This window comes from Magnolia sinica, chromosome 17 (assembly GCF_029962835.1).
Source record: "Magnolia sinica isolate HGM2019 chromosome 17, MsV1, whole genome shotgun sequence".
NCBI lineage: Eukaryota > Viridiplantae > Streptophyta > Magnoliopsida > Magnoliales > Magnoliaceae > Magnolia > Magnolia sinica.
Window position 1 is genome coordinate 55,748,915 of NC_080589.1, and position 27,167 is coordinate 55,776,081.

Here is a 27,167-nt window from a genome sequence, read left to right on the forward strand (position 1 = left end):
CAAATAAGCTGATTGTAACTGAGACCTCCACATAAAAAAATAAAATAAAAGAGTAAGGGCCTTTTCAGGTGCCACTTGACCAAAAAAAAAAAAAAAACAAAAAACAAAGAGTCAGCAGTACTTATTGTCTTGGAGATCATTTTAAATCCCTACAAAATGGAAAATCTCAAAGGGCTAATTACTGCTAACTAGCATCTCATTCATAAGTGGCACCCAAACAGACCCTTAAGAGGATTCAGCCGCAACCCATACTTGGGTTGGCCAATTTCTAATTTCCTATTTAATGCTGTTTATCACCCTCCCTTGTACATGTTTTCTTTTGTTTAAGGCCCATCGTGACAGGAGAACCCACAAAATTGGGTTGATTGAAGGCTTCATGCCGCCCTCCCTCTACATTAGCTTTTTTGTGTACGCAGAAATGTCACAAGAGAATTTGATGTAGAGGTCATGGGACCCTCCAAAATCGAGATTAAGTCATAATCCTGATCTTACAGGTACCTCACAGATGGACATTAATTGCTCTAGTTATACCTTAATTGCAGGAATTTCGAGGGTCAGTTCCAAATGGTCCCATTCCATATATAGATATATGATCAATGCTCCCACGCAACTAGTTGTGTGTCCAACTAGTTGACGTGTGGAGCCTACCAGTGTTTGTACAACATCTTACCCGTCCATTAAGATTGTCCCATCATGAAAATGAGATGCCCCAAAAATCAGGTTGATCCAACCATTAGGTAGGGTACACCATAGAAAACCATGAAACAACACCTAAAAACTCCACATTCTTGTAAAGAATCCCATTTTCATTGTTGGATTGGCCTGATTTTTTGGGGAATCCTATTTTTATGGTAGGACAACCTTGTTGGATGGACGAGATGTCATACAATCACCATGGTGGCCCCCACACGCCAACTAGTTCCGTGTGAGCATCTCCCCCTCTCTCTCTCTCCGTGCGTGTGCATGTGCGTGCACGCAGAGAAAATTGCTCACTTGCACACCTTTGCACACGTGTCACAGGGCTAAAAAGGTGCACAGGAGCCTAACCCTAACCATTTGCAAACCATGAACCAAAACCTGAACCAAGCAAATCAAGTAACTTTGATCCTTGCAACACCAGTGCCAAAAAAAAAAAAAAAAACAAAGAAAGGTAGCTCATTTTCTGTGAAAAATAAAAAGGATACAACAGGCTGTCGTGATTTCTTATATGAATTCGGAAAAGGCGAACTCTCATGTACAATGGAAGAATGACAAAGCGCATGATAAAGAATCGTGGGACTGTAAATTTATCTATTATTTCAGTTAAGTGGGGTCACTCAAACCTCCACAGGTTCAACCCCTTCTCTAATCATATTTACATGTGTGTATGGGATTTTTCTTCAGCAGATGTTCACAGACACAGGAGGCTGTAAAACACAAGGGGAATAAAAGCATTATCAAGCTGTGCTGTGTAGGCCTCCAACATGCCGCTTATTGTGACTGCTATTAGCAGTGATAACCAGTGCTGCACGCCATACAGAAATGAACAAGTCAAGAAACAAAATGGCTGATGCAAAAGAGGAGAAAAGAAGATGCTATCAAAAGCACCTACTGACTACAATCACTCAATGCTATATGCAAGGAAAGGCATTTATGGCTCAGATATTTTAGTGGTACAGGCAAGAAAAGGCACACATTGCCTAGGCATATGCAAAATAACTAAAGATGGAAAGGGCAAAAAAATTAAAAATAAAAACAAAGAAAGAAAGAAAGAAAGGAAAATAAAAGGTACTTATTGTATTTGGTCTTAAAGGAACCTTGGAGAGAAGGGTTTCTAAACCTGTGCTCAGGGCACAAATTTATTTCACAGGCGTTGCAAGAAACAAGACATGCTACAACAGTCAGCTCATAAGAAGGTTCCCACCACTGATGGGCCACAGTCCTAGAACCATATTGATTGGACAATCTGAACCATTTGATCCTCAATATTGCCAATATTGTTCTCTACTATCCATATGTAGGTCAACTGTTAGGAGGTTAAGATTGGCCAATCAGAGAACTATTATATCCTGGGTGATTCATTGCAGGGCCCACCAGACGGAGGGTTCAGATGACAGACCTTTGTGCCATGGTTTACATTATTGTGAAGCATGCATGAAAATTAAGTCTGTTCGATGCACACAGGTCCCCCATCATCAGCAGGAAATGGTACTATTGAGGTCAACCTCATGGGAGCTTCCCATGAGGTCAAGCTCTGTGGGCCCCACCACGATGTGTGATGGACATCCACACCCTGCATTTGGTAGGTCCCCTCTAGGTTATGGGATGTGCCAAAAATCAACTGTATCCAGAACTCAGGTGGGCCACACCATCTAAAGTCATAGAAAATCATGCCTAAAACATCTAAAAGCACTTGGCGGGGCCCGCCTAAGTTTTGGAATAGCCTAAAATTTGGTGCGACCTCTCATTCAAGTGGGACACACACAAGGAATGGTTAGGATTTTTAGGCCCATGGCTCACCATGCACACAGAGAGAGATGTCCCAAAATCAACTTGTCTTGAGAGGCCAGTGTCCCTGAGTTGGCCAGTATGTCAAAAGTGAGTCTAAATTGAGTCATTCCCTGACTCAGCCTAAGTCACTCTGCCACATGGCAACTGGTTGACTCATCTGGTATTTCATTCCAGAGGGTTTCATTTGAAAACTCAGTCATCTGGGTCAAGCTCACTGAATCAACTCGTCTGCTTATGGCTGGTCGTAGGCTCCACATCAATTAACCCTTTTTTCATGCAAACATGCATGATACTACATTACCAAAGGAAAATGGCCGCAACAGTTTCCCTTATTATTTCATCTACTTTTTTTTCAATCCTCCTTTTTCTAAAGAGTTAGGAGGAACCTGAGAGAGTATAAAACCAGTTGATGCTAGAAGTGGGACGAGAACTGAGCAAGCCACCAGGACGGATGTTATACCAGCTGCAGTACCTTCAACGGTTTTTTCTAGCAAGTGAACATGATGCATGTTTTAGATATCAAAAGGCAGATTTCAGCTTTAAACGCCTCAGTAAATTAACCTTACAGAAGAAGAAGAAAGAAAGAAACTCACTCCCAGTTTTGCTCCACCTGAGGATGCCATACTTGTGGCCAACCATTGATGCCTAAGCACAAAGCAACCAAACTTTATCACAGTTCAATTGTGGAGCTGCAACTTTCCATGAATAATTTACTTTAGTTTAAGGAATAAAAACTAGCAACCTTCAGTGTTTTAAACATTGATAATATCAGCCGATATTATCAGTATTGCACATGCTGATACGAGTGGTACCCCTAGTCGAATAAAATATCAATAATATCATTCAAATACAGCAATATATCAACCATGCCCCTTTATAACGCATCTCCCATTCCAAAGTTTCTAGAAAAAAAAAAATCGAAAGAAATCACTATTAAACCCATTTCTCCCCAACTTTTCTGAGGCAATCTATTTGTGATTGTTATGTATGACATGAAAATTAAATATGATATGCAAGATCTCAAGCTTTAGATCATACTAATTCAAAACAATCACATAATAATTCCACATCCTACACAAAAGCTCAAGCATTCAAACAAGGGGAATCTGCATAGGTCCAGGCCTACACAGGCTAGGGCTGGATCTGTAAAAAATTATAAACCAAACGATGCATAAAGATAAGTAATAATCATCCACACATGCACAGCAATCAATCCCTAATCTAAGGGATTCACCAATTTCAATTCAAGGAACCCTAAGGTGAGAAAATGGGCAAATAAATTAAGGATAATGTAATCTAGGGTTAAGGTTTATGAAAAACAGGTGTGAGGGTAAAATAAGAAGAAAACCTAAACCAGAAGACAGTTCCCGCGAGCGGACAACGGGCCAGGCCTGACACAAGTGCGCAAGGGCCTGACCGCACGTGCGAGGGGGTCCCACACCTGGAAACCGACTCCTTGGCTCTGGTCGGCCAGGGGTGGGCTCCAAACCCCCCAAGTTTCGGGTCGATCCGATCTACGGGCTGTGCCAATTAACCACTTGCTCTAAAAGCTCGAACTGTTAGAGTATGGCAAATTAATCATTTTATCTCATAGCCCAGGCCCCACATCTCATGGGTTTAGGACCTCGGCCGAACCCCCTTCGTGAGCCCCAAAGCACATGCGCCGCTCACCCCGAGTGTGTCCTTGCATCCCACGGGCTACCCCACTCAAGCCCGATGTGAAATGCCCATTAATCACCCCTAGTGAGGAGTCTCGAAACACAAGACCTTCCCCGTGGGCCCCAATTCACATCGGTCACCCACCCTGAATGTGCCCCTGCATCCCGCAGGCGACCCCACTCAAGCCCAGTGTGAAAATGCCCCTGCATTAATCACCCCCGGTGAAGAGTCTTGAACACGAGACCTCCCACTCCGATACCAATTTGATGTAGGACATGAAAATTAAATATGATATGCAAGATCTCAGGCTTTAGATCATACTAATTCAAAACAATCACATAATAATTCTACATCCTACACAAAAGCTCAAGCATTCAAATAAGGGGAATCTGCATGGGTCCAGGCCTACACAGGCTAGGGATGGATCTATGAAAAATTATAAACCAAACGATGCTCAAAGATAAGTAATAATCACCCACACATGCACAGCAATCAGTCTCTAATACAAGGGATTCACCAATTTCAATTCAAGGAACCCTAAGGCGAGAAAATGGGCAAATAAATTAAGAATAATGCAATATAGGGTTAGGGTTTATGAAAAACAAGTATGAGAGGGTAAAATAAGAAGAAAACCTGAACCGGAAGATAGTTCACGCATGTGGACAGTGTGCCAGGCCTGACGCACGTGCGCAGGGGGTCCCACACCTGGAAACTGACTCCTTGGCTATGGTCGGCCAGGGGTGGGCTCCAAACCCCCCAAGTTTCGGGTCAATCCGAGCTACGGGCTGTGTGTGGTGCTCCGCAGAAGTTTCAGGCCTCCTGCAGGGCCAGATTCTGAAAACTGGTTGTAAGGAGAAGATTCGCTGCAAAAACTGCTGGATTCGAGGCAAGGATGTTTGTAGAAGGTGAGAAGTATGGATGATAGGCGATAGGGGCGGATTAGGATAGATGAAGGGAGGGCTTCGCACCCAATTGGATTTTTCCACAACTCAGGAACTCAGAGGAGTAGAAAAAAATGCAGGAATTTTTTAATTAATCTTCAATGAATAAAAAAGCTACAAGGGGTGCCTATTTATAAGAAAAAACCTATACCCCAAACTCGTGCCATGTGCACAACCTATTACTTGGTGATGAAGTGAACTAAAATAAAAACTAATTAAAGAAATCTAATCCGTCCATGATATTCTAAATAACATTATTAAGCAAAACTTAAAATATGTGATCAATCAGACTAGTGAGCCACGATCATGAGATCCCATGATGGGCTTTACTTGACTATTGGGCCCACTCCAACGAACCAAAACTCCGTCTTCTAACTAGGAGGCCCTCCCTGAACGTCGTCATCAATCCAGATCGACTATAGGGTCCTCCTCCTGGCATACGTGCGTAGGGGGGTGGAGTGCGTGTGCGTATGCACGTGATGTCCCCATCAAATTGGATTTAAGCAACTCTTTTGAGTCATGTTTCAAAAGAAATCAAGTTTTGGGTGGAGAAATCTCAATCTACGAGTGGAAATGGGCTAGAACCCATTCGGTGATTTTCTGTAGTTGTTTATTATTCTTTTGTATAGATTTGGTAGATTTAATTAATTAATCCATTTCTATGCACATTTTCTATGCAAAATCATGAATTTTATGCTTCAATTTTTTAATTTGGGGAAAACTGAATAATTTGGGAAAATCCAGAAAATCTTCTATTTTCACCCATTGAAATTGCACATCAAGAAATTATATAACACTACTTGTAGGCTGATTTATAGATTGGCGGCAGTTTCTCAAATTTCAAAAAAAAAAAAAAAAAAAAAAAAAAACCCTTTTTAACTGAAAAGAGCAAAAAACTAATTGAAAATTCATCTTTTTAAATATGTTGATCAACCGAAGTTGGCTGATCTATATGTTCATTGATGAGAGTAAGCTGATCTAAATATCAACCACATTCTTTTGTAATTTAAAAAATAAAATCACTTCTAATAAAAATTAGTGTGCAATTTGTAAAATAATACACATTAATTGTACCCAATTTATATAGTCAATCTTTTGTTGTATTGTATACTTTCAAAATATATTAGGGATTTGAATATTTATTAATTGATGATGACATTGAGCCGCCTCGCAACTCTGGATTTGAGGCAAAGGTATTTTTTGTTATCTTTAGTTTATGTTTATATTTTTATTGTATTACTTGTACAGTGTACTAAAGGAAACTTGAATGATATGAATTCATTCCAGATATCTAACCGCATCACCTCTATCAGCACTTCACCACTTCTATCAGACAATGCATGGCTTAGGCCCTTATACAATGGAAACTTATTATGCATACTTGCTTTTTGGAAATTTTTTGAGTTCTAAGTATTTCACTTTGAACATTTCCTGAATTTCCATTGATTCCCAATGTTTCCTTCAAACAGTGATATGTTATCCAATACAAGGGATGTTCCCTATGTGGTACTGATATGTTTTCGTATCCCAAAGGTAAGATACATGCATCAATGCGGACACTTAAAACATTTGCAACCTTCATACCAATATACATGTAGATACATACAACTACCAAAATCCATTGCAGTACAAACTATAGTGTCATACTTGAGGATTCACCAGGATTTTTATTTAATTTAAAAACAAATATCTAATAAGCAAAATAAAGGTAAGCTTCCTAGTAGAGCATGGTACGACTCCTTAGTAATGAATTCTCCATTCAATGAGTTAAATGGTACTTGTGTAATTATTTTTTTAAAGTTGTGCCATGATGATTGCAGTATGTATGCAACATTCGATAATAATAATAATAATAACAATAATAATAATAATAAAAGATATGTGCTGCTGAGCATATGGTAGCTAGGTGCGTGCACCTGATTATTTATAATTCACTGGAGTATCACGTCCTTCCTCTCTTTCATTTTTATTTCCGAGACTAAGAGAGACGACAACGCTTCCATTTTTGTTTTTTAATGTCCTTCTGAAATGAGGGAGTAGTCTTCTCAATTTTAACAAATATGTTAAAAAGAAAAATAAATAACCAGTCAAAAAAAGTACAATAAATAAATAAAAGAAGACAATAAACATCAAGAAAATTTTAAATCTTTATAAAAGAAAAACATTTTAAGTTTTAAGCATTCATTAAGATTGTGAGAGAGATGGAGAAGGAAACTTTATGATCTTATCTTTTCTATATCATCTTTAATCATGTAGAAAATTGTTTTACATTTTAAATGCAAAACAAAACATTCTTTTTATCTTCTTTAATATGATCAACCATACTACAAATGTTTGGTGAGAGAACTCAAATGTTTTCAGGTGTCTCAAAAATTGGCTTCAGCTGAGAGAAGAATCCAGCTGGTCACATGTGTGCCAGTGATGATTTCTTCTGAGCACAAGGTACTACTGCTTTAAAAAACTCATGGAACACAGGTTCATACTGTCATACTAGATGAAATACCAAAATATCCAAAACAAACCACTTGGTTTTCAATATTCGTACACTGGAACAAGTGATGTTACCAAGGCATCTTTGTATCAAAGCTTTCTAAGCCCACATGCATGTGTAAGGCAGCAGCCCATCTACATACCACAATATGTGTCAACAAGGAACACGTGTGCAATGCCTAAGCAGTCCATCAGGTGGCTTCCACCGTAAGGATGGCTTGTCCCAAGAAAATAGGCCAGTTGATTCATTAGGTAGGCCACAGTGTTCGAAACAAATCAAGGGTAAGAAACTTGGCAATTTTTTCTTTAGCCACCTTTTTATACTGAACACTGTGGCCAGCTTAATGAGTGATCTGGCTTGATTTCAGGATGGGGAATATACATGTTGGAGACCACCAGATGGACAGCTTCAATTTGCACATGTATGCCAGGTGAGCACGTGGTGGCAGGTAGTTGTGTTGCCTTGAACGCTCATGGGTGCTTAGCAAATCTCCTCAGCATCATTGCCTTGTACACTCATGGGTGCTTAGCAAATCTCCTCGGCATCATCTTACGCTTAGTACCTAACTACATATTACACCTTGAGCACTTTCCCTCTCATCAACATTTCTGCACAAAACTGCTGATACATACACAATCAGTTTGAAGAAACCATGCCATGTACTTTGTCTTTCACGAAGGATGTAAAGTTTGACAATTCACAGTACCCAGAAAGTCTCATGTCTGGCTTTCCAAACCTGCTCAATTTCTAAAAGTAAATAACTGGAACTATTTAAAGGACTTCTCAGTTTCATATCATATCTAATCATCATTTCATACCAAATCAGCTAAATCGCAATTAGCTCTTCAAGTGAAAAGACTTAGATGATGATACCCAGAGCCTGCTAGCAATCATTTAACTAAGAATTAATTTTAGATAAAAGACATAGTTACACAGGCCATAATAACAAATCCTTGAGAGGAAAGAGAAGTTGGAAGGATCTCCCAGGTTTTTTTTTTTCTTTCTTTCTTTCTATATTTCTTGTTTTATATTAGACTCATGCTACATATTTTCACTACAAAATAAGGAAAATCTGAATTAGTACTTGAAATAGGTCATTTAGATGCCGACAAACAGAACTCCTTGAGCAATCTACCAATGCAAATACAACTATTTCTAGCTAGAAGACATTACTCACCATTGTGTCTCCAATTCCTAGACTCAATATTCCAGCAAAAGGAGTCAGTGGACGATCATTGAACCCAGAAGACAACCATTTTGGAAGTGCACAGCCAAGTAAGAGGGAAAAATGGCTGATCAGAAGGAACAAAAGTAAGAGATTTATATAAAAATAAATAGATGCAGAACTTGGCATAATCAGGAAAAGAAATGAAATATCATACCTGACAATAAGAATATCTGAGTCACGATGATCTGTAAAAGCATTCATGAACTGATGTACAAGGTGCCCCAAAGGCCAAACTCTCCAAACCTGCCTATAGATGTGACGGTTACGCAATGTTTACAGAAAATATCCTCATAAAGTCAGTAAAATGTAATGATGCACATGCAAACAGTTTTGGTATTGTGTTTATAAAGCTCCATCTCAAATGCTCCGGAAAAAAGACAATTGAAAATCATAAGAATTGAATCATAGACTTTTAGGCTGAAATAATCAAATGACAAAAATGCCTCAGTATGTTGCAGATACTGTAAATGAACAGGGTCCTCTTCGTGTACAAATTGCCCAGTCATACTGGACAATATTGACAACTATGGTATCATTGAAAGAAAAAATGAAAGAGGCTGGATATTGAGAAAAGGGATTGTTTTTTTTTTTTCAATGTATGATGGAATACCTTTACGAGTATTCTGGGCTCGAAGCCTAGAACAATGTTGAAACACACCCTGTTTAACATTGAGCAACAGGCTCGAAATATTGGAGAAAGATCTAATGTGTCATGTGGGAGCATCCCTTGTACAAAATGACGAACGATGAATACCATCTTTTTGTGAGGAACTTGGTTGTTGGAATCCACACGAAGTTACCTTGCACCAAACTCCATTAAAATACATATATAATTTTTATTTTTATTTTAAAGGCTAAAACCCATCTAGACATACTTGAAGATCTCAAAGAACTAACCGCCTGGCAAAGGAAGATTCGAGCTTCAGTTTCCCTGCCTTGATGGTGTCACACACCTTGCAAGGTCAGGAGAAAAACATCTTGATGGCCCCATTTTTATCTGTAGTAATCCCCCGACTCAGGAGGGCCTCATACAACTGACTGAAAGAACAACAATGCTGTGTTTCCGAAATACCATCAAAGAGCAACTCAAGGAGGTGATCTTCCTTGCATACTACTCAACACCACAAATTACCTTCCCCCTAACCCTATTACAGTTCCATGGTAAAAGAACAACTTTCTCTTAGAATACATGTAGACTCTTTACATCTACACATGCATACATTGGATCAGATTTTTCATCTCATTTTCTTTTTCTTTTCTTTGTTTCTTTTGTTCTTTTTTTTTTTCAGCTATTTTCTGGAATGAAAGTGTCAGTGTAAAATTTCGCCAAAATTCAATTTTTGTTATTTTGTTTTGAGTGTGGATTAGATTAGATTTTTCATCTCATTTTCTATTTTCGGCTATTTTCTGGAATGAATAGCGTCAGTTTTAAATTTTCAGCAAAATTTTATTATTTATTAATTTATTTATTTTAGTGTGGTTGGTTGGAATACATGAAGACCCATTACATCCTACACAACATGCATTAAATCAGATGTTTTTCATCTTATTTTCTTTTTTAATAATTTTTTAATTTTTGAATATTTTCTGGAATGAAACCTGTAGGTGGATTCCTAATAGGGATTTTGCAATCAATCCAAGCCTGTGAGGTTTACAAAATCATCGAACAGGTCGAGATAGCATTCTTACCAAAGAGTGGACTGTTACACTATCTTGAACATGTTCAAAACCATAAAAGAATACATATTTGGAATTGTCTAAATATTTGAAAATTTTCCCAAATATTTTGGGATTTTTTCCAAAAACAATTGACCGTTACGCCCCTCGTAACTGACATAACAGCATATAATCGTTTTCACCAAGGCTGTTACAGTCACTGTTATTGTCACGAAATACCTTGGTTGATGCGGATGGCCAGAGCAAGGGCCAAGAATAGATGTTGAGGGTTGGGCCGGACTAGACATTTTTTTGGATATTTTGTTTACTTTTTCAATTATAGAAATGAATACATATAAATGGACGAAGGATTTTCCTTTTTGAATTATACAGATGAATGCATGTACAAGGGGGAAGAGTTGACATTTTGAACTTCGCTTATAACATAGTGACACATTTATACACTTACAAATACACATTATACATTGAGCACATTATAATATCACGATTAGTACTGGTTTTTAGTAAATATTCATGAGAAAATAGATGATTGGATGTGCTTTTTTATTTTTCTCATTTATTTAGAATTTTAAAAAAAAAATTATGATAATTTTTAAGGAAAAAATAAAATCTTATGACTTGTGATACGATTTATCCCCGATTATGATTCACGACACCGTAACAAATATGACAACAGTAGTCATTATCATCATTATTAACATCACCTTAGCATTTTCCTAGTTGTATACCATTATGATTTGTAAATAACAAAATATACGAAACTGCTAAACATATGACCCTAACAAATGTGCTAAAGCCCAACCTCTATAAACCATTTTTCCAACAAAAATACTCTTTATCTTGATTTTCCAAATTTTCATACCTATGAACTCTAGTGACTTCCTCCAAACCTCTAATTTAGCATTCACTCCCATCGACTCTTATCGCATCATCCAAAAAATATACACCAAGGGTTCCCAACCTAAATATTGATTTGTTTATAATAAGTGCAAAAGGATATGGGCTTAACACTAACCCATGATGAATACCAACTGTTACGGGAAACTCATCTACCTCACCGCGAGTTGTTCTCATTCTTGTAACAACACAAAATGCCTTCAATGATGTCAATATATCTTCCCAAAACCTCTTTCCTTCTTGGAACTGCATAACCGCCCTAGATACTCCATCACATGCTTTCTCCATAACTATATTAACCATGTATAAAATTTGCCTATTCTCTATATACTTTTCCTTTAATTGTACTTGTAAGCAAATAACCTCGAATATTTACTTGGAATGAGGAATGAGGCAAAACTAATTCTCGTAAGTCCTTATTTCTTGTCTTAGTCTTTACCTCACTACCCTCTCACAGGGCATCATACTCAAAATCGCTGCAACCACCACCACCTTCATCATCATAACATAAGTTGTATATCATTTCTAACTTACATGAAATAATGTGTCTGTAGTGAGTATGAGAGTCCCAGGCTCCTGTGAGCAGTGCTACATGAGACCTTCCATGCAAGCAAAGGGGTTGACAGCCCGAATGGACCCCACTGTGATGTGTATGTGGAATCCACTCCAACCATCAAGTGTGTCACCCCATATTAGGCCCAAGAACCAAAAATAAGCCATGTCCGTAATTCAGGTGGACCACAAGATTGGAAAGAGTGCAGAGGGCAACACCCACACTCTAAATTGTTTCCCTTGGTGTGGCCCACTATAATCACGAATGGGCCTGATCTTCTAGTCCCAGGCCTAACTTTTGTTGTGGCATCTAATGGTTGGAGTGGATCTCACATAATCATCATAGTGGACCTTATAACAATCAATGGCAGAAGTCTCTCCCAACTATTTCCTTTGGTATGGTCCACCTGAATCACAAGTCAGCCTGATTATTTTAGCCCTAGGCCTAATGCAAAATGACAAATATAGTGGTCGGAATGGATTTCACATACACATCATAGTGGGCCCATCAAAATCAAGGTGGTCTCTCCCACCTATGGACAATTCCCTCCGAATTGTCCGATATCCACATGCACTCCTCATCCAGATTTATCACTGAAGTTGAGATAGCTGATTTGATGTGATGCCTAGCCCAGGCTATGGGTCATCCTCTTTACCTGCTCCTTTCCTCTCTTACCCCTTCTTTTTTTTTTCTCTTCTCGGTTGCGCCCAGGGTGTGGGTTTCTTCTTTCCCTCTTTTTCTTTGTTAGGGTTCACCCCATCTATTGTATCTTTTCAGGCTTTGCCCTAGCTAAGTAATAAGAGAGTATTGCTCGCTTTCTTTCCAAAAAAAAAATCTAAGTGGGTTTTCCCCTCCCAACTATTTCCCTTGGTATAAACCACCTGAATCACAAATTCACCTGGTTTTTTAGCCATGTTCCTAAAATTGGGTCACGCACCTAAAGGTCAAAGAGGAATTCAAACATCCTAGTGGGGCCCAGTCAGATGATGATAAACTTCTTCGTTCGAATCTCGAGCAGGTTTATGCGAATCATCTAAATGAGGACAAAATTAAGTGGAAACCAAGATCAAAGGCTAATTGGTTAAAGGACGACGACCAAAAAAAAAAAAAATCCCCATTGCATAGCAAGCGCTCGGGCAAGATGTAACAAATTGAGTAATATAACTATGGGGTCAAATAGAGTGGAGAAAAGGGATAAAGTTTGTTCGACGATAGTCGGATTCTATAAAGAACTATTGAACAAGGATGGAAGAAGCCTGGATTGGATAATTTACAATTTAATAGTTTCTCAAGCAGGGAAGCGGCCTCTCTTGAGAAGGAATTTTCGGAAGATGAGGTCAAGAAAGCTGTGGATTCTTTGGGAAGAGATAGATCGTCGAGGACTAATGGGTTTCCCTTAGCTTTCTTCAAGTTTTTTGGGAGACTGTGATAGGGAATGTGATGAGTTTCATGCAGGAATTCCATTCGAGGGGGAGGCTATCTAATTGAGCAGTTGCAAGATTATAGACCCATAATCCTAGTCGGGAGCATATATAAAATTCTTGCGAAGGTTTTAGTGACTAGATTTAGAGGCTTGCTTGCAAGCATTATTTCTAAGTTTCAAGGTGCCTTTATGGAGAGGTGGCAAGTCATTGATAGCACCCTTATAGCTCACAAGTGTATAGACTCTAGACATAAGGGCAAACAGAAAGGGTTGTTTGCAAGCTACACACTGGAAAGGCACATGACCATCTGAATTGAGCCTTCCTAGATTATATGTTTAAGACAATCAGGTCTCAGAGGAAGTGGAGGGATTGGGTAAAGGAATGTATTTCTTATGCAAGATTTTCGATGTTGGTTAATGGTTCGCCAAAAGGTTTTTCCATAGATTAAGAGGAATTCGGCAAGGGTGTCTACTTTCTCCCTTACTATTTGTAGTAGTAGCAAACGTTCTAGGAAGGATTTTTTAGCATGGTCAAGAGGTGGGTCTGTTCTGGGGGTTTTTTATGAATAGCCTAAGGTTTTCGATTTCTCATCCTCAGTTTATTGACAATACCCTCGTTTTTTGTGACGCTAATGAGACTAAGGTGGAAAATCTGAGAAGGATTATTCAATGTTATGAAGTTGTTTTAGGTCTGAAGGTAAAAATCAGTAAAAGTGTGACCTTGGGGGTTCTTAGGTCAAGGGAAGCATCAAAGTTGGCAAATGTGTGCGGGTGTGACGTAGGATCTTTTTCTTTCTCCTACCTAGATTTGCCACTTTGTATTGGGAAGCCAACCAAGCATCTATGGAATGTAGTGTTGGGGAGGGTTGGAAGGAAATTAGCGTGGTGGAAATGCTATTACCTACCGCTTGGGGTTCGCATAACTCTTATCAAGGCCACGTTATCAAATCTATCGATCTATTTTATATAAATGGTTCAACGTACGAAGTCAGTTCTAGATCAGCTTGATAGATTGAGACAAGATTTTTATGGCAGGGATCGGAAGGTACATCTAAATTCCATTTGCTACAATGGGATGAAGTGATTAAACCATATGATGAGGGAGGGAAGGGAATTAGGAGCTTGGAAGTGATGAATAGGGCTTTATTGGGGAAGTGGATTTGGAGATTTGAGACAAAGGAAGATGAGTTTTAGAGACACTGTCAATAGCAAATATGGTTGTGATGGGGAAGGTTAGTGCATTAGGGAGACATCTACTTACAGAGCCTCAACAATATGGAAAGGGATTCTCTCAGTAAAGTCATCTTTTGGGGAAGGTGTTGGTTTTGCTTTAGGGGATGGGGAGAGGAACCCGATTTTGGGAGGAAGCGTGGATTGGGGATGTGGTGGTGTAAGTTCTAGTTCTCGAGGATTGCCTACTTGTCATTGGCCCATGATATTGTGGTAGTGCGATGTTTTTCAACATGTGGGAATTCTAGTGTGTGGGCCCTCCTTGCTGCTCTTTCTTTTCAGATGAGGAGGTGGTGGAGTTGATTTCCCTATTGGACCACATACATTTCACTTGGAAGGCAGTGTGAAGAACAAGATGATTTAGCATAAGGACAAATCTGGAAGCTTCTCAGTCAAGTTGTTCTATTATATGCTTCACAATAAGATGCATGGGTGAATCATACACTGATACAAGCTATGTTTGGTCTTATGGTGCTCCCCCAAAGGTTGCAACTTTTGGTTGGCTCCTGGTCAGGAAAGGGTGCTAATGGTGGACAATTAATCGCCAAGAAGGGGGATGGTTTTACCTAATATATGCCTCTTGTGTGCAACAAATTCAGAATCGGTCCACCACCTTTTTCTTCATTGCTTGTTCACTTCCGAGGTGAGGCATAGCTTTATGTCTAAGTTCAATATATGTTGGGTAATGTCGAAGTCAACGGGTGAATTCTTTTTGGAGTGGCATAGGTTGGAGCTTCGAAAGAAGGCAAATATCTATGGTGGTTAGGTCTGTTGGCATGCTTGTGTGCGATTTAGGAGGAAAGGAATCATAGATGTTTTCGAAATGTAAGACATAACCCTAGTTGAGTGGTAGCAAAGGCGATAGGTTTTGTTGTCGAATGGAATTCGTTTGAGGGAGAGGAGAACGGTGTCTATATGTTGCTGTAATTTTGAGATGTTTCTTGGTGTTTAATTTGTCTGTATAGTTATGGCGCCTCCTCAGCGCTTTCCTAATAAAATGTCACCTTTCAAAAAATAAATTCTTGGTGGGGCCCACCCTAGCCACTAACCATTTTGCTCGCACGAAAGAGTGTGTGTGTGTGTGTGTGTGTGTGAGTGTGTGTGTGTCATGTCCCCATACCACAGTGTGTGTCATGTCCCCATACCACAACAAATATATGAAACGCCTCAGCTCTATAGCTACTCTTGCTAAAGTTGCTTTCAAAATACTCGTCTTCATTTCACTAATTTTCATTACTCTAAACTCTAGCGACTTCATCCAAGCCACCAACTTAGCATTTATGCCCTCTCAACTTGCACCTACTAGCACCACGTCATCCATAAAAATCATACGCCAAGAATTCTCTAACCAACGTTTTATTATTGGTATGATGCATCCATAACACCCTTGGGATACGAAGACATATCAGTATCGCATGGGAAATATTGCACGTGTTGAGGAATTATCGTTGTTTGAGGGAAACATTAGGAAACGTTGGGAAAATTATGGAAATTTTCAATGAAACTACAGAAGATGTTAAAAGAGACATGGTTACACATTTAGAACTTAAAACATTAAAAAATAATAATAATAAACTAGATTTCATAGTAAGTTTCCTTTGTATAGGGCAACATTTTAAATATCAATGATATCGGCCGATATATCCCATGATACATCTTGTAACCCACCTGTGCGATACAAAACACACAAGTAGTACCAATATATCCCACATGTTCTATCCGGTGAGCATTTTCAATTTTCGATCCCCTTTTTTTGTTGAAATTATGTTAAATCGGTGTGAAATGGCTACAAAATACATTGGTTCTTCATGTTTTGCATGAAAAATCATGGAGTTGGAGCTTTGATTTTGATATTCATTGGTTCTTCATGTTCTCCATTTTTTTTCGAAACTTCCCTTCAACCAACTGTCAACTAAGACTAATTTCGAAGTATTTAGGAGTATTTGATGAAATTATCATCACATACAGTTAATTTCGAAATTTGAGTGTAGGTAGTCCAATTGGGGAAAATTAGAGAAAATTCAAAATTTCCCGAATTTCTCCAAAATTGCTTGCAATGTTACACTCCAAACATGAAATCAAGCATGTATGAGGACTGATCTACTGATTTGTTTAGTCCTTGTCAATTTTTGAAAAATAAAAATCATTTTTAATTAAATAATAATAATAATAAATTATTAAAGTATTAATTTTTTTTCAAAATTTCCCTTCAACTAGTTGTCAATTGAGACTAATTTCGAAGTATTTAGGAGTGTTTGATGAAATGATCATCACATGCACTCTAAATGTTATGCGTTCAATTTGAATATAGTTGCATTAATTCAGTCAGACAACGCATAGCTTAGGACCCCGTACAAAGGAAACCTATTATGCGCACTTCTTTTTTGAGATGTTATGAGTTAAAAGTGTGTATTAAGGTCTTTATTAACAATCCCTGAATTTTCATTGAAAAATTCAACCATTTTCCCTATGTTTTCCCATGTTTCCCAAAAAGTGGGATAAATTACCCGATACAAACGATATATCCCGTGCAATAACCAATACGTATCTGTATCCCAAGGATGCGATACGTAACACGATACCGATATTTCGAACACTGGGATAGGGTACTAAACTATGTGATGTCTAATAGAAGTGATGCAACAAAATACAAAAAGAATTGTATAATTCATAAATCATACAAATAATACAAGTATCAAAACAAAAATAATACATCCAAAAACCAAAAAAAAACAAAAAAGAGGAAACAAAAATACATTTGTGCCCCTACATCGCACTAAGAGCTTTCACCAAAAAAATCCCTTTCTTTTCAAAAAAAAAAAATCAGGTTTTTTTTTAATTTTTTTGCCTCCCATGCACTGCTTCAATATCGTTGATTTGTATCGCATGTGTCAAAGATAACAAAGAATTTTAAAGGAATCCTAACAATATACCGCAATATGTCAAAATATAGTCCGATATTGTCGATAAAATGTGACATTATCAGCGATACCAGATTATTTTATAATTTGATACTGAAAACATTGGCACTACCTAATACTAGCAATCAATTTGTCTATAACAAGTACAAAAGGATATGACCTTCACACTGACACATGATGAAGATTCATGGCCATAAGAAACTCATGTCTCACCAACACAAGTTCTCGTTGTTGTAACAATGTGTGCATACCTTTAGCAATGACGATACATCCTTTCCAAAAGCTCTTTCCTTCTTGGCACCCACCACATAACCTCCCCAGGTACTCCATGGTATGCTTTCTCCATATTCATAAAAACCATGTTTAAAGGCTTCCTCTTCACTTTGTACTTTTCCATGAATTGTCTTAGCAAGAAAATAGAGCCAACCTTTTATTTATTGGGCATGAGGCCAAACTAATTCTCTCTAGTCGTCATTTCCTCTTTTCGTCTTTGATTCACTACCCTCTCACAGAGCTTCATAACACCACTAGCACCACCAGCACCTGAGCTTTGTCCTAGCTATATGCCATTTTCGACTCATAAATCACAAAATATACTAAAGTATTATATATACAATGTGTCCATATACCTTGACATGTGGGTGTCAAGTGATTCCGACACCACGCCCCAAAACGATAACCAGGTAACCTAGGCTTTGTACTACCAACAAAACTCCAACTAACTTGAGAATTAGAAAGGACAAAGGGGCCTTAAATCCCAATAATTACTAAATTCCCAAACAGGACAAGAGCAAACAGAAAGAAAGGAAACAAGTCCTTTCAAATGTCCAGGAGATTTTTTTTAACGATGAAAATATTACTTCTAATGAGCCAAAGCTCAAGCTTTACAAATGTACAAAAACTGAAAAATTACAACACCCCCCAAGAAACCAAAAAAGAACCTATGATCTTTGAGGATAAAGCCCATTCTCTTACAAGCAAGGTATTTTGTATTGGTAACGGTGGTCATAACCAGTGTTCGAAATATCAATATCGTGTTACGTATCGCACACTTGGGATACAGATACATATCGGTTATCACATGGGACATATCGGTTGTATCCCGTAATGTATCATTGTTGTTGGAAACATTGGAAATTAGTCGAATTTTTCAATGAAATTTCAGCGATTGTTAAAAAAGACATCAATACATACTTACAAATCAAAACATTACAAAAAAAAACAAGTACACAATAATAGGTTTTCTTTGTATGGGGTCCTAATCTATGCGTTGTCTAACTGAATTGATACAAGTATATTCAAAGTTTATTCATATAATTTACAAATGTAGGAAGACATGCGGAAACACAAGCAATACATTCAAAAGCAAAAGAAGAATCACTAGATCAGGTTACATAAATATTTGATTTTATGTTTGGACACAAAGATTGCAACCGATTTACGAGAAATTTGTAAAAGTTTGATTTTTTTTTCAATTTTCCACAACTCGGTCCTCCTCCAAATCCCAAAATCGAAGCTCCCAATCCATGATTTTCATGCAAAACATGAAATATCAATGATTTATAACAATTTGACAATAATTTAACATATTTACAGAAAATAAAAAATGATCGGAAATTTTTTAAAAAAAATGTTCACTGGATCAAACATGTGAGATATATCCCACTACTTTTGCGTTTCATATCGCACAGGTGGGATACAAGATATATCGTGGGATATATCGGCCGATATTGTCAATATTTAAAACACTGGTCGTAACAATCACCATCATTACCGATACGGGTATCGACTGTAATATTCAATATAGGGGCGTAACAGTTGAAAATTTTCTTTTGCCCGAAAAATTCTCAAGAAATATATAGAAAATCTAGAATAATGTAAATATTCCAAATATGTATTCATTTTTTGTTTTGAACATGTTTATGGTAGTATAACGGTCCACTCTTTGGTGAGAGTGTTGTATCAAGTTGTCTAATGAATTTGTGAACATGATTATGTCTCTAACGTTGACACATCCCAATCAAGCATTAGAACTAGAAATTATAAAAATTAAAAATTAAAATTTAAAAAAAGGCATAAATACTACTTTTTCAATTTTTTGAAAAAAAAAGGGCCCTTGGAGCTTCTATTCACTCAAATTACTTCAATTTATGGTTTTAACCTTAAAAACTATAGTAAGAGTAGTCGAAATCTATTGTAAAATTATCCAGGAAAGTTTTTGGAATGAGAAAAATGAAAAATTGATAAAAATGAATTTTAAATAGAAAAAGAAAAAGAGAGATTTTTCTCCTGTAACAGTCGTTATGCTCCGTAACGGCCTTTATGGCCACCATAACGGTAGATACGGTCCCAAAAAATCAACTGCCCCGTTTCACCCCCATATCGTGCAATGGTCATGGCCGTTACCTATACGTATCAGCCTTTACGAGCATATCGTAACAGATACAGAACACCTTGATTACAAGAGATTTTGCTCTACTAATCACCTTGGAAAACTACCTATTACCATTCCTGAAACATCAATTATTTCTTTCCATCCATATGGTCCATATGCCAGCAAGTAGATATAATCACCAGATTTTTCTCCCCATCTTCTTTGAACCCTCTCCCTGCCACGTTAGGAAGAAACTATCGACAGATTCGGTTGCGACCCATAAGACTCCAAACAAAGTATAGCATTGAGCCCATAACCTTTTTGCAAAAGGACAATGAAGGAAGAGGTGATCCACTGATTCCTCATCTCGCATACACATCAAACAAACATTCGGAAGAATTTACGTAGATTATCTATTGTAAGCACCTTCTTCCTCCCCACTAGCCACACAAGCGCCGCTACCTTTAAAGTAGCACCATAACATCAAATGAACAATGTCGAGCAAACCCCACCAAGATTTCTCTTTTAGCCAAATAAAAGAATCCACATATGAAATTACAGAGACATCTTTCATAATATTTACAACAAACTAATAAACTTTGTAATCTCTTCATCTTCCAAATTCCACCTGCATGGTGGGGCGCATACAATCTTCTCCCCTATCGAAAAACAATTATCCACCCTCAACCCCCCTTTGGCTGCTATCCAACCGATCATGGGAGAGAATGCTTAGTTTTTTATTCCCCCACGGCACCACCCACCTATCATCCCAAAATCTAACGTTCTTCCTATTCCCCATCAAGAAACCAACCCCTTCCCATACTCTATGTTTAATTGAAGCTATCGATTACCAAACATTGAGCCCTATTAATCCCTCAAGAGATGAATTTAAGTGGGGTCATCTAATCAATATAATTCAACATGCAATATGTTGGTGATGCCAAATAATATAATATAATATATTAGTGTTTTAAATAGTGGTACCGTGTTGCGTAGCGTTCAGCCTTCTGTAGCATAAGTAGCATAGCGTGTAGCGTAAGTCACATGATACTATTATTTTTTAATTTAAAATTAGAAAAAATATGATAAATAGTAAGAAAAAATTTATATATATATATATATATCAAAGATGATTCTTTTTTTCAAGTACAAGCATGTTCAAACAAGCTATTAATCATCATTTATCAAAAGCTAATTCACATACATAAACCAAATCAAATTTTTATAACATCAACAACTTTTTAAGCAAACTATAATTAATAATGTCTAATCGAAACCACTACTCACAAGTACGAAAATAAATTAAAATCCCACAGGTTGAGAGTATTAAGTATGAAATACACAATATAGTTACCATTTATTCACAAAAAAAAAAAAAAAAGGCACAGTGTACGCTACACGCACACTCAATGTTTCAAATAGCGCCCGTAGCGTAGCAGTGGCGTACGCTACGTAGCGTAGCGTGGCCGTAACACTACGTAACGCTACGTAGCGTCCCAAATAGCATAAATCCCCTATAGCATACGCTACAGGGGTCGTAGCATACGCTACAGCTACGTAGCGTAAGCTACAATGTATTTTTTTTACTATTTTATTTTTTTATAATTTTTTCATGTTTTCTTTGTTTCTAATGTTGAGGAATGTGACACTTGTATTATACTTGATGCTTTTAACCTATGAGATTTTTATTTCTTTTCATAGTTGTGACTTGTGGTTTCAATTAGACATTATTAATTAAAGTGGTTTGCTTAGAAAGTTGTTGATGTGATAATTATTTGATTTGGATTATATATGTGGATTGACTTTTGATAAATGATAACTAATAACTTTTTTGAACATGCTTATAATTGATAAAATGAATCATCTTTTAGGCATTTTTATATTTTTTTTTCCTTTTTTTTTCACTATCTATTATATTTGTCCTATTTTTAAATTAAAAAATAGAAGTATCATGTATCTTACGCCACACGCTACGTACTTACACTACACGCTATAGAGGGTTAAGCGCTACGCATCACGCTACCACTATTTAAAACATTGCACATACTACATACACTACGACACTACATACGCTAAGCATAGGCTACAACCCCTGTAGCATACACTACAAGGGATTTACACTATTTGCTAATGCTACGAGCGCTATTCAAAGCACCACACACACACACACACACACACACACCTTCATGAATATAGATTCTTTTGTATGATTATTAAGCTCTGGAAAACAATATGATATTCTTTAGGGCCAAAAGAATTTTCACTATTAACTTCATAATGCTCTCCTCTTGATGAATTGGCTTTAACGGCAAGCAAAAACCACGGGGAAAAAACCTTCACATTCGGGAAAAGATTTTCATTCTGCAATTGGAATTTGCTCCGAACTCTCGACAGAACAATCACACTGCATCGTAGAATCTCGAGGATGGGAAGAAACTAAACCAAGAGGGAGAAAGGGAAAGGGAAGATCAAGGACAAAGGCACGGCTATTCCGTTAGGTGCGTAGGAAGAGTGATGGATAGTAGTGACCAATAAGAAGAAATCCACGAAGAAGCTTACGGGTCGCTCGTTAAGGGATTTTCCGACAATGTTTGTATAGAAGTTTCCAGCAGGATGGGATGAGGATCACCTCTAGTGCATTTTTTAAGCGCTTTGGAAGTGTCACGAAGGTCATCATTCCCCAGGACAGGAAGTAAAGATCAGTCTAGGGTTTTGCCTTCATGCGTATGCAGTCAGAAAAGGAGCTCAGGAGAGTAGTTGTAGAGGTTCATGGCCGATCCTTTGACAGGAGGGCGATCGTTGTACAAAAAGCACACTTTGGCCCGAATAGGATTTCGAAAGCTAGTTTCTAGGGTAAAGGTGGGTTGGGGAAAGTAGTTAGGGGATGTACAAGAAGGTAGGAGTGGTTAAAGAGAGGGTGAGGGACCCAGTGGCAAGAGGTAAGAAGATATGGATATGGGTTCCCAAAACCTTTGTGGAGGTGAAGAAAGGTATGGAAAAAGATGCGGCAAAAGCTTTAGTGGAGTCCCAGAAGGTTTCGGAGCTCAACAGCACCTCTGCGGTTTGGGCTTGGAAGGAGCAGCAAGAAAGTAAGGGTCCGTTTGGCCGGGTGGATTGAAAGGGATTGAATGGTATTAGGGTGGATGGCATGGATTTCTAGGTAATGATGGTGTTGTCAGTTGATTGTCTTGAGATCTATGGGATTGCTATATCCAGTCTGTTTGGCACGCCCGGCCAATCCCGGGATTAAACCTTCCTATCCCTTCCAATCCCTCCAACCAAACACGTCTCAGGCAAATTTGAATGGATTAAGGTGGATTGGATGGGATTTAAAGGTAATGATGGTGTTGTCAGTGGATTGTCTTAAGACCCATGGGATTGGGATCAGATCACCTACTCTGTTTGGCACGCCCGGCCAATCCCGGGATTTAACTTTCAATCCCTTCCAATACCATCGAATCCCTTACAATCCGACCAGCCAAACGGGCCCTAAACCAGTCATTAGAGTCAGACCTGAGGTTCTAAAGAGGACAAATGGACAGACGCACCATTCTCTTTTCATCCTCACCAGAGCCAAAGCTTCCCTCAACAATATACAGGTGTGGGTTGAGGTTTGTTGCAGGCTCAAGGAAGAAGACTGCATTATCAAGCCCTTGGGTGAGATGGAGGTATGGGTGTCTGTCATGGACTCAAGGTAAACGCCAATGTAGACCAGATAGTTGTTGCAGGAGCCTTATTTAACGATGGTATTGGCATGGAGGTCCAGGGATGGGCTGAGAAGTCTTTCTTTGGAGAAGTGGAGGTGTGGTTTCTCCTGTGAGGAATCCCGCTTGAGCTTTGGGTGGAAGAGTTGTTCAAGGTAGTGGGTTTATGCTTGGGGAGGTAACAGCCACCAATCCCACCACATCAAAGGGAGAAGAAATCAGCACTGCTAAGGTTTGTGTGAGTAGACGAGCCATCTAGGTTGATCCAAAATTAGTTGATCCTTGGGTTGGAGAAGAGAAAGTGGTGGTGAGGGAGCTGAGTTAGGGGTCCCATGCAGATGGGAGGAAAAGTGGAAGCGGAGGGGACGCAGATCGAGGTCAAAACGGGTGGGTTTGGTGGTGTGAGAGGAGTATCTATTTAATATTCACGTAGTGTACGCGAGTAGGGGGGTGTTATGTGTCTTCATCTCTCTTGACACATTCAGGAGGTAATGTTCGGGGGAAGCAAAGGGATGTTGTAGATAGCGGCGGGCCGCCCACCAGTGGGGCGACAATAGATGTCATAGATGGTAGTGGGCCACCCACGTGTGGGGTGACGATAGTGGAAGACCGTCTAATTGTTGAGCCTCATCCGGAGGCTCGGGCATAACCTTAGGTTCAAGTGATTGGAATGGTAATAGCTGGAGATGGACAACCAATGGTCGATCCAGATGATAGGTTCGGAGCTTGCTCCTTCTCTAGACCCCCAACTCAGATCAATATGTGTCGTGACGAGAATCGTGGGAGAACTTTTAATGAGAGGTTTTCCTCTTTCGAAGCCAGGCGGCGTGCGTCAGAGGAGTCTCTATTGAGATCGGTAGGCAGCCCTCTCATTGTGACATGTGGTGATGACCCTTTACACGTGTTGCAAGCCATTGCACGTGCCTCTTCTTCAACAGATGAAATGGCACTCGGGTCCTTTGTGCCACACGTGACTTGTGAATCATCGAGTCAACACGTGTTGTTTAGCCGGTCATATGTATTTAACTCTTCTTTTATAAGAAAATTTGGGTGCTTTGTTTTATTCCAAACTGATAGTCTCGAGTCATGTTCGCATCTTTCTTCCAGCCAGTTAGAAGCCAGCCTAGTGGTCTCTACTTCTCAAGATTCCAAACCCGACAAAGATAAGACCTCGTCTCTGAGCTACGAGATGGTGATGGAAGTTCGTGACAAGTTCTTTCATGAGGGTGAATCTTTCCCTCATCTTGATGAGGTCATGAGTGCAAAATGCTTCGATGACGCACTTGATGATACCCCTCTACAAGCAGTGAGGGAGCTTTAGTTTGAAACAGTGAAATCTCTCTCCTCTTCTAGAAGATTCCCCATCTTTTCAAGGTGTGCATTCAATGTCAGAGAAGATTTGAGATGGTACAAGGATATGTTGGAATGTGTGAGCAAGAAGATAGGGCCCTTTTGTCGCTTTTGTAGAAGATAGAAGTAGCATGAAGTCTAAAAAAGGCTTAGTTGTAGAAGGCTAAACCGAAATTCCCAAGAGGCTACTGGGAACTTCTGAGACTTGTTCTATGAACTATGACTCCACCAGCAACTGCAATGGTGATAAGAAGGGCAATGGGACCTTGATATGGTTTCCAATGAAGATTTTGTATTGGAATATTAGGGGGCCAGGAAGCCAAGGAAAAAAAAAAAAGAATCCAAGTCAAATAGGCATGTAAGAAATATAAAGTCTAGATCCTCTCTCTAGGAGGCTAAATTGCAAGCTTTTGATGACAAATTTCTTGGTTCCATTTGGGGGATTAACAATAAGGGATAGTTAGCCTTGAATGTGGATGGTTTGATAGGAGTGCAGTGATTGCTTGGAACAAAGATTTTTGGTATTCGGAGGACAGTAATATTGGTGTATTTTCGATGTCAGTTGTTTTTAGGGAGAATTGAATCATGACAATGTATGGCCCATGCCTTCCAACTCGAAGACATTTGTTTTTGTGCATAATTGAATCAAGTCAGACTTGATTCAATCTGCCCAATGGTAAGATAGTGCGGTCTACCAGAACATCATCAGATCATCGTCCTATTTTACTGGAAGTTGAGGACGAAAGCTGGGATCCTAAGTCCTTTTGTTTTGAACTCACATGGCTGGAAGTGGATTACTTTGCTGAAATGGTGAGAAACTGGTGGCAGTCATTCTCGTTTTTAGGTTCAGCTGGTTTCCAGTTGGTCCAAAAGATTAAAGGTCTTAAAAAGAAATTGTCTGAATGGAAGAAGGAATACTTTGGAAAAAAAAAAAAAAGACTGATAAAGCTGAAAGCATCGTCAATGATCTTATTGAGATTAAGACTAAAGAAGAGGGGGTTGACCTATCTATAGAAGACCAGAATAGACATTTGTTCCTTTCGGCAGAGTATTTGAAGTACCTTAAGAAAGAAGAAATCAATGAAGAGGCAAAGATCAAGAGCCTTATGGCTCAAGGAAGGCGACAAGAACCTCTGTTTTTCCATGGTATTGCTAGTGCTCGAGCTACAACCAACTAAATCAGTAGCATCATGGTTGATGGTCAAAGACTAGAAGATAAAGATCAAGTTTGCTCCGCTATTATTGATTTTTATTCCAAGCTATTAGCTAGTCACATTCAGAGGAAACATTACTACAAAACTTGGCCTTTCTTGGAATTTCGGTTACAAAAGGCGAAGGTCTCGATAAACTAATTATGGAAGAAGAAATCAAGTGTGCCATTGACTCATAGGATAGATACAAGGCACCAGGTCCCAACGGTTTTCCCATAGCCTTTTATCAAGTTTTTTGGGATACAATAAAAAAGATGTTGTGGACTTCGTGCAAGAGTTTAGCAAAATGGGTTGGCTCACTAAAGAGATGCAGGCTTCATTTATAGCCTCAATTCCTATGAGAGAAGGGGCAGAGTCCCTCTCAGATTTCCTGCCTATTAGTCTAATTGAAAGTCCTTACCAAGATTTAGTGAAAGTTTTGGCCAATACATTCAGGTCAGTTTTGTCTTCGGTGATATCAAAAAATCAAAGCGCCTTTGTAGTGAATAGACAGATTTCAGAGAGTGCATTGCTTGCCCATGAATGCATCGATTCAAGACACAAGGCAAAAAAAGGCATGGGGTGCAAATTGGACATTGAGAAACCATATGATCATGTAGATTGGGATTCTTTGGACCAGAATATATGCTCAAAAGAGTAGGTTGCAGCAGCAACTGGATAAGTTGGATTCATGAATGCATGTTGTTGGCCTCTTTTTACTCTTGATCAATGGGTCTCCAAAAGGCTTTTTTAAAAGCATCGTTGGGCTTAAGGCAAGGAGATCCGCTTTCTCCTCTTTTGTTTGTAGTGGTTGCGGAAGGTTTGAGTGGTATGCTATTTAAAGGTCAAGCGGTAGGTCTCATATCTAGTTTTAGTGGATCAAATAATGGGAATAGATTTCTCATTTACAATTTGTAGATGACACACTATTATTTTGCGATGTGAATGTGGCCATGGAAGACAACTTAAGGAAGATTTTGGGGTGCTACGAAGAGGTTTCGGGTTTGAAAATTAATGCTAGGAATAGCAAGATGCTTGG

The 27,167-nt window shown here is 38.6% G+C and overlaps 1 protein-coding gene across 5 annotated transcripts in view; it reads right to left on the minus strand.

The window, feature by feature from the left end:
• Positions 1 to 1,142: 1,142 nt before the first annotated feature.
• Positions 1,143 to 27,167, minus strand: part of LOC131231879 (dolichol kinase EVAN) — a 57,098-nt gene continuing 31,073 nt past the window's right edge. For 2 of the 5 annotated variants that reach the window (XM_058228217.1, XM_058228216.1), the window contains 5 exons: positions 8,964 to 9,052; positions 8,759 to 8,873; positions 3,084 to 3,135; positions 2,877 to 2,977; positions 1,143 to 1,504 (listed from right to left, as the gene is read on the minus strand). In XM_058228217.1, coding sequence (XP_058084200.1) covers positions 1,391 to 1,504; positions 2,877 to 2,977; positions 3,084 to 3,135; positions 8,759 to 8,873; positions 8,964 to 9,052 — 471 coding nt within the window. In that variant the 3' untranslated portion in view covers positions 1,143 to 1,390. Of the gene's footprint in view, positions 1,505 to 2,876; positions 2,978 to 3,083; positions 3,180 to 8,758; positions 8,874 to 8,963; positions 9,057 to 27,167 lie in introns of those variants that run through there. The other 3 variants (XM_058228219.1, XM_058228218.1, XM_058228220.1) reach the window with 3 other exon arrangements.